At 37.8% G+C, this 17,414-nt stretch overlaps 1 protein-coding gene across 1 annotated transcript in view; it reads right to left on the minus strand.

Annotated features, from left to right (window-relative positions):
* The window catches only part of Dhc98D (Dynein heavy chain at 89D), a 92,369-nt gene that overhangs the window by 26,669 nt on the left and 48,286 nt on the right, over positions 1-17,414 (minus strand). The window contains exons 33-48 of the mRNA XM_070105888.1: positions 16,546-16,689; positions 15,204-15,344; positions 14,900-15,139; positions 14,073-14,381; positions 13,662-13,754; positions 13,012-13,172; positions 10,960-11,287; positions 5,193-5,381; positions 2,886-2,991; positions 2,108-2,286; positions 1,852-2,029; positions 1,662-1,792; positions 1,452-1,594; positions 1,194-1,398; positions 965-1,124; positions 67-911 (exon numbers count right to left, since the gene is read on the minus strand). Of these exons, the coding sequence (XP_069961989.1) occupies positions 67-911; positions 965-1,124; positions 1,194-1,398; positions 1,452-1,594; positions 1,662-1,792; positions 1,852-2,029; positions 2,108-2,286; positions 2,886-2,991; positions 5,193-5,381; positions 10,960-11,287; positions 13,012-13,172; positions 13,662-13,754; positions 14,073-14,381; positions 14,900-15,139; positions 15,204-15,344; positions 16,546-16,689 (3,552 nt within the window). The remainder of the gene's footprint in view (positions 1-66; positions 912-964; positions 1,125-1,193; positions 1,399-1,451; positions 1,595-1,661; positions 1,793-1,851; positions 2,030-2,107; positions 2,287-2,885; positions 2,992-5,192; positions 5,382-10,959; positions 11,288-13,011; positions 13,173-13,661; positions 13,755-14,072; positions 14,382-14,899; positions 15,140-15,203; positions 15,345-16,545; positions 16,690-17,414) is intronic.

Consider the following 17,414-nt stretch of genomic DNA (forward strand, 5'->3'; position numbering starts at 1 on the left):
AACGAGAAAGATAAAAGCAAATTATTAAATTTGTGAGACATTCCGAAACTGGCACTTCCTGCTTACCAATCTGCGTTCGGCTTGTCTCATCATTTCAGTCAAAGCCTTCATCTGCTTCATCGACTCTGCATAACGATGATTTAATTGATCGAGTTGTTCCTCCAATTTGGCAATTTCATGATTTAGATGATTCAGCAACTTAATTTGTATCTCTTGTTCTTGCACCAGGAAGTCTACGCGTTCCTTCTTTGGCTTTACTTCGCGGTACACCTCGTAAAATGCAATTACAGCGCGTACGAATTTCAGTAGCCCCGCACCGGCTACCGAAATTTTCTCCATATCATCCAAGTTCGAGTTTTTCATATGTGCTCGACAAGCGTTTATTTGCTTGCCGGTCAACGCTTCACAGTCCATCTCCATCAAACTTTTCAAAAAGCTTACATCGGACATCATGCCTTTTGCCGACTTCCAGTTGATCTCTTTATAACCCTTCAGTATAGCGACGCATTCACAGACAACCTGCACTTGCGGTGGTGGCGTTGCAAACGAACGGATTTCAGTAATTTGTGCCTTATCGAGATCGGCTAGAGCACGACGTGCCTCTTCTAATGCTGGCATAGCTTCGGCGAGCGCTTCCTCAGCATCTTCTTTCTCAATAGCAATTTGTTTACCTTTGATCTCCACTTCAATCGACTTTTCCGATGCTTCGGCCTTTTTGACATTAGCCTTCTGTGTGGATTCCTCAATATCAACTAACATTGCCTCGCACTCTTCAGATGCTTTTGCCACATTAGCCTTCTGCTCGGTAACAATGAGACGCAACTCATCAATTTGCTTAGCCGCATCGTCGATCTTCTGTATGCCCTCCTTAAGTCGATTGCGTTGCATTCTAATAAAACTGCTGCGCTCCTCTGAAAGATCGAGATATTTACACATATTCGCGTTAATATTATTAAAATTTTACCTAGCAGACGCAAATAAGTGTTGATAAAGTCGAGATAATGTTTTGGTGTGACATAATTATTACGTCTCAGCTTTATCAAGTACTCGCGGGAATACATTTGAATGGTGGTATGTACATGCACGACGTGCTCTATAATAGCATCACGATGTTCCGCTGGTATCTGAAAGTGAGGCAAGTATATAAAAACAGGAATATTATAAGTGAGTCAATTATTAAATGTGGTTCATACCATTTTATGCTCTGAAAGGAAAAGTTGTGCCACAGCCGACAAGGCTTGCTGTGGCCAAGGGAATACCCAATCGATATATGTGCTGCCAATTAGACCGGGAAAGCTTCTGCATCTGTTACGCAGAGCATCGCCGGATGGTGACATACATAGAGAAACATGAAGATTCTCAGCGCAAGTACGTAGGAAATATAACCAAACGGAGTCCCTAAATGAAGGTAGGATAATTTATTTCATAAAAACTAAAATAGCGATTCCTACTTGGAAGCCGAGTAGCCTGCCTCTTCGGCTGCTGTGCGACACGATGTTACTATGGCATCCTTTTCGTCGTCGGCAAAAAGCGCGGGCACTTGGCCCACGGTTAGTATATTGTTAATCAGTTCCAGGAAACCTTCTTCAACAATCTGTGTAAATAATATACCAAAGTTAAGCAAGTTACCCGATAACTACGTATATCTCCAAATGTCTAACCTGCGCGGCGTTAAAGAGGAATACAGTCTTTTTGCGTTCAGCGCCCACCATGGTGTAGAGCCGCTTCAGATCATCACGAAAAGATGTCTCATTGTAGCCACGTGCTACGGTAATTTCAAACACCTCACATTCTACAGAGAGAATGGAAAATGGCATAAATAGAAAAATCTATGGTAGTATATACATTTACCGGCTGCAAATGACGCTAGACGTGTAATGCTCTTCTTGCCACTACCACCAACACCTATTATCATTACGTGCCCACGATGCATGCGTAAGGTGCGTTGGATGCGCGTCAAATGCTCCAAGCAATCTTCGAAAAGAACTAATTTCATTTTAGCTCTGCGCTCCTGATATTCCTCAAGTATCTGTGGACGAAAATATTATGACATTGTTAAATTGAGCTTGGACCACTATTTGTTATACGTATATATACAGTTTATTACCTCTTCGAAAAGAGCGTGTACGGCATGGTAGTCTACGAGATCCTCATAAAAACGTGGTTCCGCCTCATTCATTGCGTTACGGAAATCACCATAAAGTAATGGGTCTCGGAAAACAAAATCGCGGAATGTTACAATCACTGGTTCCTCTTCGGGATTCATAGCCAGCAAATCTTGTTGTTCTATAGAATAAAAACAATTATTAGTAGATAAGATCCTCATCATAACCAGTTAAGTCTCTATTTTTTTGTGTGTGCCAGAAGGGTTTTATCTTCGAATCAGAATGTATTTTAAAAATGCTTTGAAGATTGAAGAAGAGGTATAAGATATAATATAAGAATATTATTTTGCAAAGACTTGAGAGGAAATTTCTTCGCAAGATTTTTGGTTTTTTACGTGTCGGATAAACGACGAACTGTAATAACTGTACTACGACAATCGAAAATAACTTGTTTATCGACTCAATTTTGCCAGCATCTAACAAGAAATGTCTGAATTACAAGGCAAGCATTGAGATATTGGGCGAGAACTGTAAGGGCTAATCCAAAGATATTGTTATGCTCATCTTACTTTATAATTAAATTATATTCTTTAATTGTATTAGCTAGCTATTCAAAGACATTTTCGGAAAAAACTTCCAGGCAAAGAGTCTCTAAAAAATTATATAATATTATATAGTGGAGAATTTAGGTAGGGTTATTGTGAGTTAAGAATCAAAACAAAACCATCTTTTACTTGAATTTGTCTCAAAAGACAATCAGGAAATGTGTTCAAAGCATACCTTGCGCTACCGCCTCCGGGTCTATGAATCCGTGCTCTTCCTCAAATCCCGGTGTAAACGTTTCATCAACCTCGCGCTCAATGTGCTTTTTCATTAAGATGACATCCTACAAGTAACGTTAAATGTTGTTGGTATTAGTGTGGCTGGCGATGAAAAAGTGATGAATGGTGTTTACATGAACAGAAATTGTGTGTGAATTTTCCATTCACAATGTGTAAGTGTGTAAGCTAGTAATTGATTGCGTAGGTGCGTTGGCTCGTACGTTGTCTAACAGAACACGTCGCTATTCGACACTTAACGTTAAATGGTTTTATTTGACAACGCCGGTACTCTCTGCACACCGCAATCACTGCACGCTGAGTCCTGACGAACAAAGACAACTGATGCCAATCAATCAGTGCTGTCGTTTCAGTGAAATTCGCCCATCACCCTACCTCTTTTGGGGAAAAATGCTCGAGACAGTGGTTGGCGTTGCTAGTATTTACTTTATTCCCGGTTCGTGTCTATTTGTAATTTGTACTTACATATTGATATCTGTAGGTATATTTATAGGTTTTGATTTTGGATAAGCGAAGCAGCGGTGGGCGTGGCAGCATCGCCGGTGTGGGGGCGCGGTGTTAAGTGCGTGCTACGCCGCCATGTATGCTTTTATTAGTGTCTTTATTTATTTAAGCGTTCGTATTCAAATCGAATTCGAATTTTTAAATTGCAGTCAATTTAGCAGCAACGACACATCAATCAAACATAAGCTGGCGAAGCTTCAATAATGTCTTCAATATGCACACTAACGGTTAGTTTTTTTGTTTGGTTGTGCTTGGTTCATGAACAACACGTTGTGGTAAAAGTATGTGGACGAACATTTTAGCATTAATGCGTTTCGTTTTTTTTTTGGTAGTATGTTGTTAATTCTTTCGAGTATGACGTATGAAATGTGGACAATAATTCATGTCGAATTTCGTGAAGATATCATATCAAACAAAACCATTTCCGTATAATGACTAAATTTCGATAGTTAAGTTTGTATAGCGAAGATATGCTATAGTGTTCCGATATCCGTTCCGACAAATGGACGTATTCCAGCTTGATATCTCAAAAACTGTGGGGCTAGTTCTCGTATATACTGACAGACAGACGATCATTTAGCTTCTACCAAAAGCGATGACCTGATTTTGACAGCTGCCATGTTTGTTTACGGATTGGTGGCAAATTTTGTCAATCCGTTCAGTAAAGTTTACCAATTTATCATGTCACAACGCAATTGCATTCCCAAAAATTAACAGTATGGTGGCATAACAGGGCCTAATGAGGCAGCAAATGCTGTTACTATCAATAGCGAGCATTAATGATACAGTTAAATATTTGCTCTGAGAGTATGTTAAATCGAAGGCTTATGCAAATCAACCAGTAATGCACGAGTAGCTCGAAGACAAACGTACTCAGCCCACTATAGCCGAAATTCCACTCGAAATGCTGCACCGGGTTATCGAAAATTGGTGTAAACGGATGGAGGTATGCAAACGGGGCGGTGGTGCCCATTTGGTCTACATTTGGTTCAAATCATGATTGGTATAAAATTATCGAAATAACAAAAAACAGAACCCATCTTGACTAAACTTGAGTGTTTTATTTCATTTTAGCACCCCGCCGTTGGTGTTGGTAGACCCTTTACATATATATATATATATATATAATATATTTACCCTCTTCAGGGTACACAAATTTGACAGTAAGCTGGTAATATTTACTTTAACTTAATTTTCAAACAGGTTTCAGTTCTTTTTTTCATATTAAGCTTTCCAAGTGTTATAGCGAAGAAATAATTCATATTTTAATATTTCGACAGTATGACGTAATTAATACGAGATGATTGTCAAAACCGTAACTATAACTAACAGACATGATGAAAGCGAAATATTGTGGTCTGTCATTTTAAATCATATAAAGTTTTTAGGATATTGCGTTTGAATTCTCTAATACATTTTAACTTATTACCCCCTTTAGTATGACTAATTTTTTCGAAAAAGTCGCTAAAATTTATTCTATGAGCTATGTATGCCCAAGTAAAACAAGTAAAAATTGTTCATTAGGAAGAAGAAAACAATTGAACCAATAAAAAATCTAAAGACTTAGAACTTGCATACTTTTTTGGTTAAGTCGAATAATTGAATCGCGCACTGTATATTCCGTCACTTGCAGCACTTTATAATTGAGTGTTTACCATGAACGGTGTATCCCTGTTTCTATGCGTGTATATATGTATTGGTTGGTGCGTATGTTTGTTGTGTACCAGAACTTCAAAGTACTAACATTTTCCGAAATTAATCGATCGCAAATAATTCTCGTAAATTCATTACGCCAAACGCGTATCAAGTCACGTAAGTTGGTAAAGTAATTCGAATGGATCAATAGCATTCCGGCGAAGATGCGCGACAGATCCTTCAAATTAAAGATATAATGAAATTTCGACGGTGTTGGTGGCAGCTCAACAACGACAATCTGTAAATAAAAATGAAGATTTTCAATTAATGTTATTTACAAACATATAATTATATCTACATATATGGGAAAGTTTATGCAAATAGACCGATTTATGCAAGTATGTATATACATATGCCGTTATATATATGTATGTGAGAGCACTATAGTTTGTCGTGCAAAAATTGCAAGCATAAAAGTTATGCAAAGCCTAACACTTCTATTAAAATATAGCTGAGTAAAAAAGTGAAAAAGCGGTAAAAGTCCATAGATTTATTTAGTGGCAAATAGCAGCGGCAGGCCCATTCAACGGTTCGTTGCCTCGCATTTATGTACGTTTGCGGTAAATTAAATTTGTCTTCGCACGTTAAATGGCATACAAATCAAAATTATCGCAGTTTCCAATATGCATTGAAAAGTGTGCGCTCGCAGCACGCTTTGGCACCGCAGGCAAATGTTGGACGGTGTATCTTGCAACCGACAAGGCATGTAGAGCTCGACTATTCTCCTCCAGTCGAAGTATGTTAGGGAAATTGAGTTGTGGTGAGAAATTCTCACTGAGAATATATGGTATGTAAGCAAATGTGCACTCAGAATTCAGGCGCTCATTTATGCTGCACTTAATGCTATCATCATTGCCATTTACATATTTCTTCTGGCGCATCTTTAGTACTGCCGCTGAGCGTGGACAAGGTGAATGGTGTGGCTGTGAGATGTTAAGTGCAAAATTCTATGAGTAACGTTCTTGTTATTCAAATAATTCATTTCACTAGGCTTTTTGCAAATGCTATCGACTCAGTGCTTGCAATGATGGTTGAGCGCTGCCACAAAGGCTGGTGGTGGCTCTCTCTATATGGTATATCTGAACAGGCAGGAGTTTCCAATAGAAAGTTGTGAAAAAATTGAAAATGACGACGTAAGTTAAGGCGATTTATTATTGACAAATTATTGGTTTTATTAGGTAGATGACAAGAAGTATTTCTTGTGTAAAAGATAAATGCTATTTCGCTGTGATTTATTTTACATGTGATATACGATTTAAAGAAGAATTAAACAGACCTAAGTACCGTTAAACCTCAGAAATAACACACTTACTATGCTTTTATCATACTATATACATATACAATGTATGATATATTTACAAAATCGTTTGCTTGTAGGATGTAGTTAATGCAAAATTCTAAAATATTGATTGAAAATTGATTTTATAATAACCCTTAAGTTTTGAGTGGGTTATTGGAAAAGTAGATTATTTTTGAATTAGGTCTATTCGATGAAAATCTTACTTTTTAAGGAATAAACAATGCTTCAGATAGTCATATAAACTTAGCTCAATACAAAGAAGTATTGAAGTAAATAAGAGCAAGAAGTTGACAAAAAATAGATATCTTCATTTATTGAAAACTGAAAACAGAAATCCATAATTGCATAATATTTTAGAAAGGCTTACGAATACGTTGAAAAAAAAACATGAAATACGGTTGCACCAAAGATCGAATACCCTTAACATATAAAGAAGTTTCAATACATGAACTTGATTTTGATCGTTTAGTATGTATGGTAGTTGGATCTCGATAATTCCTTTAGATATTGTAGCGTTGCATTAGAAGATATCTTTTCAAATAAAAAAAAGTTTTTTATACAAGCGCTTAAGTTTGTTTGTTCAGTCTATATGGAAACGATATGCTTTGATGGTCCGATATCAATGGTTTCGACAAGTGAGCAGCTTCTTATGAACTGTCAGAGACGTATGCAAGATTTTAGAGCTATATCTCAAAAGATTAGAGACTAGTTGGCGTATATACAGACAGATGAATATGACTAAATAAACTTAGCGTGTCATGCTGTTCTCAGACGTTTTCTTCCTATTCAGGTTATAAATATATGATTCAATTCGAATTTTTTATCCGATGAGTTTGATGCACTGAATTTTTTCTATCATTTTTATTGACTATATAAAAGAATAAACAATTTTGGCCGAGTCTTTCCGATATACCTAGATTTGTCTTCTGCTACTGCTAGTGCGCTTTAAAATTATTTCCTGTTTTTTTTTTTTGGACAGCCCTTAAGACGAATAGTCGTATATTTTGATGGTACAGCATGTTTACGATAGATGGATTAGTAATTAGAACAAACGATGAAGTTGTTTAGTATTATGATAATGTTAGTATCAGAAAATGTGAACAGTTTTGAAATATCGTTATATTTTCTATATAAGTTTGAAAGTTTTTTGCAAGACGAGCGAATTATTCTGTGTATTGTCTCTAATTTTAGTCACACACGTTTTGTTATCTTCTTCCTCTTGATTTCTTGAGACTTTTCTGAATTTTTTTGTAGTCTTTAATGCTAAATATGCTCAAAAAGGTCCGCATTCTTAAATTCCTGTATTCACAGGTAGTTCTTTGATATTTTCGGTAAACAAATAATTTTGAGTCTAAGTGTGGAATACTTAGTATTCAATTGTAATTCTTCATGAAAATTCTCTTCCCACTTAAGAAAAACAAAACAGCCTGACATATGGCCTACACCATACAGCACCATACATTTGATTTATTAGTTTGTGGAACATTTGGCTTAGAAAAAACTATGTCTCTAAAAGTAGAAGCTCCTAACTCCTACTGATACTTAATGAGTTATGATTAGTACATACTTGTATATTTAGTATAAATTCAAAAAAGTGCCATCGCGTTATTTAAATATTAAGAGTGAAACAAAAATTTAATTGGTGGGTTAAATCGGTGGTAAAGCAATTACTTGTTGTAATCTTAGATTATCTCCGAACAGTGCACGGGCAAGCAACGTCTGCCCTCGGTGCCATCGCGTACACTCGCCAACGAAGAAATTGCTCCGTGCCCTCTATGAACTAGAAGTCAGCAAATCCCAGCTGCGTCGTGTGCAGCAGACACCAAAGTAATCGTGTCCCCAATGTCGCGGTAGGACAAACGTATTTTTATACATTTACAAGGCAATGAAATGCGATAATATTTTAATGTCAACAATTGTTAAAACTACCATAAACTAATGCAATTCCAATGTGCGCTCCATTCGAGGCTGCGCTCTCACACTCTCGCTCCTAGCACTACTAAAGTAAGTGCCACTACTAGTGCTTTTCTTTTCACTGCCGACTGTCGGCACTGCAGAAGTGGGGAATTGTAAACGGCGGTAAGTCAGTCGTCTATAAATTTCGCGAATGGAAGCATAGCTCCTCTCGTTTGCAACTTCATACATAGTTAGCCATCGATGAGGGAAAAAAGGAGAAAAAGCACGAAAACAAGTGTGGCCATTTGAGGAAAGAAACTGCGGAGTTTAGCCTAGAGAAGCACATCGTCGCTGGTAGTGATAGGGCATTACCAGAAAATGTTAGGAATAGGAAGCAAATATAAATCTTAAACAAACATTCAATTATTGTTTGCTCCAAGACACATGAGAGGTCTAATGTCCAAAAATTGCTTTCAAGTCGTAATTAAAATGTAGCCAAATTCCTTCAGTTGTATATCAGGCATCATTGAATAAATAAAGAATTGCGGCCTTCAAATATTGTTAAATTTGTATATTATTATTATTAAAAAGTGGTATAACAGCGATTAGAAAGAGATATGAGAGGTCATAACTACCATAATAAAATCCCTAAACTCCCAATACCAATCCAGAAATTCACAATTTCCAGCTTAATATTCTTATGGTTTGTGGTTTGTGTCTTGGTAAGTTTGACGTATAATATTCTACTATAGACATCATCCCGATGATGGCTTTAAGAACTCATTATACTTTTACTTTACCACGAAGTTTGTAACTTTCATAAGAAACTATCAGAAACTCTATAAAATAAAAATGTATATATATGATCAGGGTGATACGCTGTATATATGTTCGTCAACTAGTTTCTAAGTTTTTGAATAATCAATCTGAAATTTTGCACACGTATTTTTTACCCAAGAAGTTGCTCATTTGTCGAAACCACCGGTAACGAACCACAATAGCATAGAGCTGCCATAAAAATTGACCGACCAAAATCAAGTCCTTGAATGGATAATTTTTTTTATATTACAAGATATCTTCATGAAATTTGGCATTGATTATATTCCAAGCCAACGCTAAATGCTTCACGCATATTGTTCGGATCGGACCTTTATAGCATAAAAGTACAATACTATACAAACTGCCTGTAATCGAGTCGGATTGTATATAAGCTAGAATAAATCGAAAGAGGACAGCAAGCGAGAAATAGGCGATGAATGGGAATCTGGCATAGGTTTTCGGAATATCTTAAAGAAACATTATTTCATATAAGCACGATATGGAACTTATGGGAACCGATGTAAACCTTATGATTTATTGTACAAATCCACACTCCCACATAAATTGTATGTAAATAGAGGCACATGTAAAAGAGCAAGCGTTCCCGGCATTCGCATCAACATAAACAAACAAACAAGTGTTGGATTGCCAATGCAAGGCACGCAATTGTGTTTGTTTGTACGGTATGTATTGATTGGCACAAACGACAGATCGACATTCAAAGATTGCCGTTACAAGTGGCAAACCACACACGCCCACAAAGCATACGCCGTCTTGCCAACCTTATCGCTTGCACACGAGCAAAGACAAGCAGCACTGGACTCCACATTTATTGCAAGTATATAAAAAGCAATGTGGGACTCAGCGACCAGCACACCTAAGGACTCGTATTTGGTGCACACAAACACTCCCACGCACCAAATCAGGCAAATATGTGCGTAAACAGCAGCATTCCCCGCTTTCTCCTGCGCCCTCATACACTCAATCTTGCATGTACTTAGGTACATTAGGGTGGTTCATAAATGAGGGAATCAGACTATTGCTTCAGAACTGCGCTAATGGCATATGCCAAAAATTAAGTTGGTGCCAATGGGCTGTGGTTAGGATGTATCGTGCCAAAGCCAAAATTGAGACTGTCTTAACTAATAGGCACTAAGCTAAATTCAAACTTTTTAACATGATATAACCGACTGAGAGAGGGACTTCAAAAATCTTTGTTTCGAGTAAATTACGCATCTCCTTAATGTGAAAACTTTGTCAAGCGAGCAGTCCTCGTTACGTATACTTCATCCTTCGAATTTATTGAATAATTTCCATTGTGCATAAACCATTTGGCAGCAGGCGAAGTGCGAGAAATGCTATTTCCACCAGAACCCTTCGAATTGTGTAATACAATGTACCATGCATGTGTCTATATTGAGATGCAGGGGAGCAAGGAGATGTGCTGGGTTGACGGCGATTGGCGCTTATGAAAAATTGTCCGTTATTTGCATATGTAAATCGATTATAATAAATTCTTGCATGTAATGCGGCAGTTTACACTCCAACAATGCAAAATCCGAGAGAAATAAAAAACGATTGAATAACAATAACAACAAGGAAAACATCAACAATTGAACAAATCTGTACAATTTCGTGTTTGTGCAGGATGCAGGGTTGATAAAACAAATATGTACTTTGCTTTAAAGCAATTTACATTGCAACGGGATTTGCACACACGACAAAGCGTCATAAAAATTAACTCGAAAGTTATATATTAATATTTAAATAGTATGTATGTATATGTGATTGCTGCACTAACCTTAAATAGTCGCAGCGTCATGCTGACTACGAAATCTGCCATCTGTATGAGTTCCTCTTTAAAGGCGCTGCTGTGCTGTAAATGTCCCTTAAATATCGAGACGTAGATCTGCTGCAATGATTCATCGTTGGGAAAGACTATATTGAAGACGGCAAACATGGATATGAAACGTGGATCGACTTCGTTGCGTCCACCGCCGGCGCAACCCATGGCTGCGTAAAATGTCAGATCTTTGAATTTTTTCCAATTTAGATCCTTGCCACGATCGTACATGCCACCGCGTTCGAAGAGTAGCTTGAGCAATGCAATCGGTTGTTGTGTGCCATATCTGTAAGGAAAATTAATATAATATTAAAAATATGCGTAATCGTGAAAAATCTATGTTGTTTAGTACTAACAAAGTGGCTTTTAATCGCAAAAATTATATGGCAGAGGGCCTTAGGTATACATAGAAAAGTCAGCATCAGCCTCTAATAATAAAAGCTAGAAAAGCTAACTCGATTAGGAACAATGTTTTAGATCACCTAAACTTCGATTTCAGTCAAGGTCGCTACGCAAGTTTGGTTCGGTTGCGCCCGAAATTCATTCCAGTCATATCAGGGTTTTTGGCTTTCAGTACCCATTCAGCTTAAGCGTGTGATAGCTGTATAAAACTCTAAAGGCAAATATCCAGTAAAGCGTGATATAGCGTTTGATTTAGCTAAAGCTACGGAAAGTGCGGCTCAGTCATGAAAATCGATCGACGATCGTTGATTAAGTCAATTCTGAATGGAGTTCCACAAGCTTTAATTACATTACTCTGGACAGGGTATATTAGGCTTAGTTACACTGGTTGATTGTCACGCCATACGTAGACCTACAGGTCCTTTTTCATGCCAGATGAAAGTTCACTAATAATACGAGCTGAAATTTATGTCGTGTTTTCTGCAGTTTATTATTACCTTGACAAGCGAACCTCCTAGATATCTGTTCCAAATAAGGTCGGTCATAATGCATGTGTCATCGTTAATAATGCCCATACGGCTCGCAGTAAGTTGTGACCTACGACTAAGCCAACAATTGTCCCTCAGTCTTATCGAGATCGCTTCTCATTTATCGGAACCAACGATATCGGTACACTATATGATATAGCTGATCGATTAAAATCAAGTCCTTATAAAGGAAACTTTCTTATATGAAAATATATCTTCACGAAATTCGAAATGGATTATTATTGAAGACAACGCTACAATCTTCGAACCTAGTGTTTAGATCGGATCACTATAGCATATATCTGCCAAACAAACTGACCGATTAAAATCAAGTCCTTGTATGGAAAGCCTTTTTATTTGACAAATTATTTTTACAAAATTTTTGCAGGGCTTCATTTGGAACATCCCCATTTTCCCCGAATACTATTTAAGCATATCAGCTTGTATATATTATTTGTAAATATGCTGGCCGCAAAGTAAGTCGTCTCAGCGGTGAGAATATGAGTAACCATAAAATTGTTACATTTTGCCTTATTTCGGAGAAATCTCTCCACAAAAATTCTACTTTTCCAGCAAATTTTTATGCTTAATTAAATTTCACTGCCCATTTTCCGCAGTCAAACCCCAAACCCCGTACATTAAGCTCTGACTTCTATAGCTGTTGATTGCTACTCAAAAAGCTACATACTTGCAACAAATGTTATTGAAATTTTTAGTATAGAACAACAACAACAACAACAGCAACGAGTTTGCGTGCATGTAATAGGCTTTTTTAATAATAAATACCACAGACATGCCACAGCAACCGCCATGCGAATTCATATATACAAACAAATATAATTTTACACGGTCCATATATGTAAATATATATACATGTATGTAGTGGTATGTGCCACACAAAATGAGTGTTAGCTTACGGCCGTTGGCTAAAAATGTAACGTCATCGAGAGCAAACGGGAATCCAATAGTATAGTGTACTTTGTACTTGTTGTTATTGGAGGTAGGTGTATGGGTGTGTTGTTGTGATATATGGAAGCAGTACATTTGTGTTGGTTAAAATGAGAATTTCGTTTAGACTTACTCATCAACTTGTGGCATATTCATGTCATCGACAAAGCATGCAATCTTCTTGCCTATTGGTGGACCAAATGTGTCCTTTGTGCGTTTTTCCACAGCTGCCTCGAGCGTGCGCTGCACATCCATCGATGAAGTTCTCGATGAAAAATTAATATTCAATATGATCTGGAAAAAGCCAAAGAACATCACTGTAAGCCGTTGCCTATTCGGTTGCAAGTATATGTAGGTGTGTACAAGTGTGTGTAGGTGTGTGTGTGTAGTGTGCACATAAACAAGCATAAAGAGTCACAGCGCAAATACCAAATAACAGCCATTACAACGATTACAACAATAAAACAAACAACCAAATGGGCACATATGGCCACGAACTGTACCAACGTTAGGCATAGACTGGTCGTACCAGCATCGGGTTTGCAAATTTGTTGCCAATACCAGTATACGTGATGTTGCAACATGCAATATGAGTATGTGGCAATATGGATAGCGGCAGTGGCAGCCAACGTATTTAATAAAGTGCACAGAGCAAACAAAATGGTTGCAATGGTTTTCTGCCTCCACAATTGCAAGCAACAAGATGTGAGGGTGGATTCATGTGTATGTGTACAAAGATGTATTTGTATGTGCCTATTTGTGCCACAGTAGTTCATCACTCACATTCGAATCCGGATTTAGATTACGTAAATACTGTGAAATCATGGCTGTCTTTGATGTGCCCGCTTCGCCGACGAGCAAAACCGGTCGCTTGATCTAAACATTTGTCGGTGGCATCATTGTCCAGCAGAGAGGCATCAGCAATAATCGGCGCACATGCAACAAAAAGGTAAATATTAATAAAGTTTTTATGCACTCGCCGAGAGTAAGGAGTAACTTTTATTTCCTCCAGTTTAATAATAAAAAAAAAATAAGTCTAAAATAGAAAAACTTTGTATTTTATAGTGATTTTTGAAAAAAAAAATTAAAAAAAAAAGTTCCTACTACTTTATTTCAATAATTTCTATATTTTTTTATAAACGTAAATAATTTTCAAACTCAGAGTACATTTTCCAATATCTCACTACCACATACCTCACTCATCAAGCCCAGGGTTTTGTTGGTACGCGTGCTGTCCACAGTTGGTACCAGAATCTCACTGAACTTCATTTCTGGGTCATGCACATACTGCGACACCACCCATTCCCAAGCGATCCAGCAACCTTTCTCACGGCTATAGAAGTAGTCGTAGAGCGTCGGTTTACTATTCGGCAGTTGGCCGCCCGAAGCTGGTTTCTCTGGCGTGTCTGTCACAGCGGGGAAGCCTGCAATGCGTTTTAAAAATTCGTCGAAAATTGGCTTATCCCTTTCGATGAGTGTGGCTCCAAGTGAATTATAGACACACTAAAATGTTAAAACAAATATAATGTATAAAAAATAATATGTATACTATATAAATTGGTTATGTAATTTTTTAAGATTATGAGAGCATATTCTGGGCTCTAGAACTATTTCGAAAAACAAAAATTGAATGGCGGAGTTCTCTGTAAGAGAATATCAATTGATGGCGCTTAAAAAAATAAACCCTAGGTGTGTCCCAAGGGAGTCTTAGAGTTATTCTTTCAAGGTCGAGTTTGGACACATAAATTTCATTATTCAAAATCAAAATATCTACTGAAATTAAATATAGCGTCAGTAAGATCGCGCCGTACCTCAACGGCCTCGTTTGAGGTCATAACATTTAGATTTTAGACCATTTAGTCTACCTTCATAGAAACATAAATAGCGCAGATCAATTCAGTAAAGTCAATAAAGCATAAAAAATCCATTATCCTACCTCGAAAAATTTTGAAAGTATTAAAAACTATAAATTTCATGACAAACAGCTGTTAAAGTATATAGTAATACAATCCTATACGCACCTGTAAAAATCCACACTCAATTGAGTCCTGATCGTAAATAATAGCCTCCGGCGCTTCCATGGCTATATCATCCACATTGGTGTATACAGGCAGTAAGGCATCATACATGTGACATAATTGCATAACCATATTCAATTCTGTTTGCGGAATAACCATTTTCAATGGGTTGCCTTGTGAGGTGCCATCCACACCCTCCAAGATGAAAGCGATCGCCTGCACGACTATTTTCTCGAAAAAATCCTTCAAAGTATTGGCAAATAATAAATAATTTAGTTAAAAGTGCAATATGATTTAGTATAATTACATTTAATATGGCGTGCTCGCCCTCGGGTCGAGTCAATACCCAGCGTTGCCAATATGGAGCGTAACGCAAATTTTTCGGATCCACATAGACCATGCCGGCACGTGAAACAGTGGCAGGTGAGGCATACCATAAGTTGCCGACCTATTAAAGATGCAAAGTTTGATATAAATACATACATACATAAAAAATTATACTACAATTACGTGTACAGTATTGCACAGTCAAAAGTGCCATTGTTATTGTTAGATAGAGTTAAAGGAGAAAGGTGTGAGGTATATAAAGGGTCTACCAACAAGAGCGACGTGATACGAAGATGAAATAAAACATTCGAAGTTGGTCAAAATGGGTTCTGTTTTTGAGATTGAATCAATGAGAATATTATAAATAAACAGTTAAAGAACTTTCGTTTTGGCTCTCAGATTATGGTAGGACGCTTAGATTAGGCATCGTAGAATATTTCGCTAATCTTGAAGGCAGTGTGAGTACTGAAAATGATAGTAGCTTTGAAATGCTGCTGTTACTAAATTTATGTGACTTTTATAATGGCATCCCATAAGATGGGTTAAGAGTTGAACAGTTTTTTCAATCAGTCGGCATACAAGTAGTACAAAAACTATGTATACATTAAGTGTGTGGAAACCGTCTTTCAAAGATACTAAGCTACTGACATATTAAAGATTGAATAGTTTAGTTAGAGCGAGAACTTTGACGATTTCATAAGATTGATTGAAGAAGGACATAGCTTCGCGAAAGAAGCTCGTGAAACCGGTTATAACATCTTCGGGATTTATCGAGGCTTGCACAAAGAATAAGATCATGGTCGAAAAGGAAATGAAACGCTGCAAAATCTGGTTCTATGGCTTTCCAAACTCTCAAGTTAATTGTCTACCAGCTTACTACAGTTTTCCTTTCAGTTTTCATATCCTCAAAGTGGGGCCTTCAAAACTTTGAATGACTTCGTATACTATAGATCTATATTCAGAAACACCTAAAATTTTATCTGAGTTATACTGTTACCATATATATATATATGTGTATACCAGTACTGATTGAATAGCGTCGTCTCATTACAACGCCATTTATCATTGAGGCCACATAAAAGGCGTTTACCTCCTTTTTCTAAGCATATGTGTATGTATTAGTGAACGCGAGCGGGTGGTGTGGCATGTTGCACTGACAATCGTTTCTGAAAACTGCCAGCGCGCTAAGTACATAGTTATTTCATCTGCTGCTGCTTGTCATTGAATGCCACAAACGCCCTTCGTACACAGCTATAGGGTGCAGCCTTCAGAGAGTATGTATATTCGGAAATGTGTGTGTGTATGTATGTGTGTGTACTCACCTCGAACAGTAGCGCGCAGTAGCTTTCCAATCTGATGCGTTCGCCATTCGCTAATGTCAACAGCTTATTATCATCCATAACGGAGTTCATGTTCTCAATCCACAGCGCGTCGACGTCACCATCAAAGCAGACATAACGCCGTTCCTGTCGATTAAAGGAAGTGGATAACACACAGTTAGTTAGATGAAAATATGTTGCAGCGGGTTCGTCACATCGGATGCATGCATTAGGCTGATTGTATTAGTTTGTCATTTACCACTTGCCACTTGCCACTTGCCACATGCCATGTAACCGTTTGTGTCAATGTTGCATGTAACACATGGGTATTATAGCATCGATAGTGGCGCAATTGAAAACCAGCGACCTCGGGCAAGCGGAAATTAGGCGTGCGAGGTGTTGAAAGGAGAGCCTCCTTCACTCTCTACCAGTTGTTGTTGGTTTACATTACCTAGCGCCTGCTGTGATTGACATTGCAATCATATGTGACATTTTTGTTTTCGCTCACTCTCTAGTACCTTATTCGGTATAGTACCTGAGAGCGCGACGCGACGCGGTAGTCTATTGTTCCGCGCTGAGAGAGTAGCAGCTGTGTTGCCTCAGGATTTATTAGCGCGACTTGCAAGTGTGATTTCCACTTGGCTGATTATGTGGCCACTATCGCTGTGTGTTGCAGAAAGTCGCAAATACTCACACACACATAAGCGCAAGCATGTGGCACGTTAATGTCATAGTCATATGGGTGGATTCCATCGCTTACTCCAGCCACATATCAACTTTGACAGAGCAGAAAATCCAACTCGGCGCAGCGGTGTCGCGCAGGTGTTTGTGTGCAACATCGAAATGCTCTTGACTTCGACGCGTCGGAGATT

This window comes from Bactrocera oleae, chromosome 2 (genome assembly GCF_042242935.1).
Source record: "Bactrocera oleae isolate idBacOlea1 chromosome 2, idBacOlea1, whole genome shotgun sequence".
Classification (NCBI taxonomy): domain Eukaryota; kingdom Metazoa; phylum Arthropoda; class Insecta; order Diptera; family Tephritidae; genus Bactrocera; species Bactrocera oleae.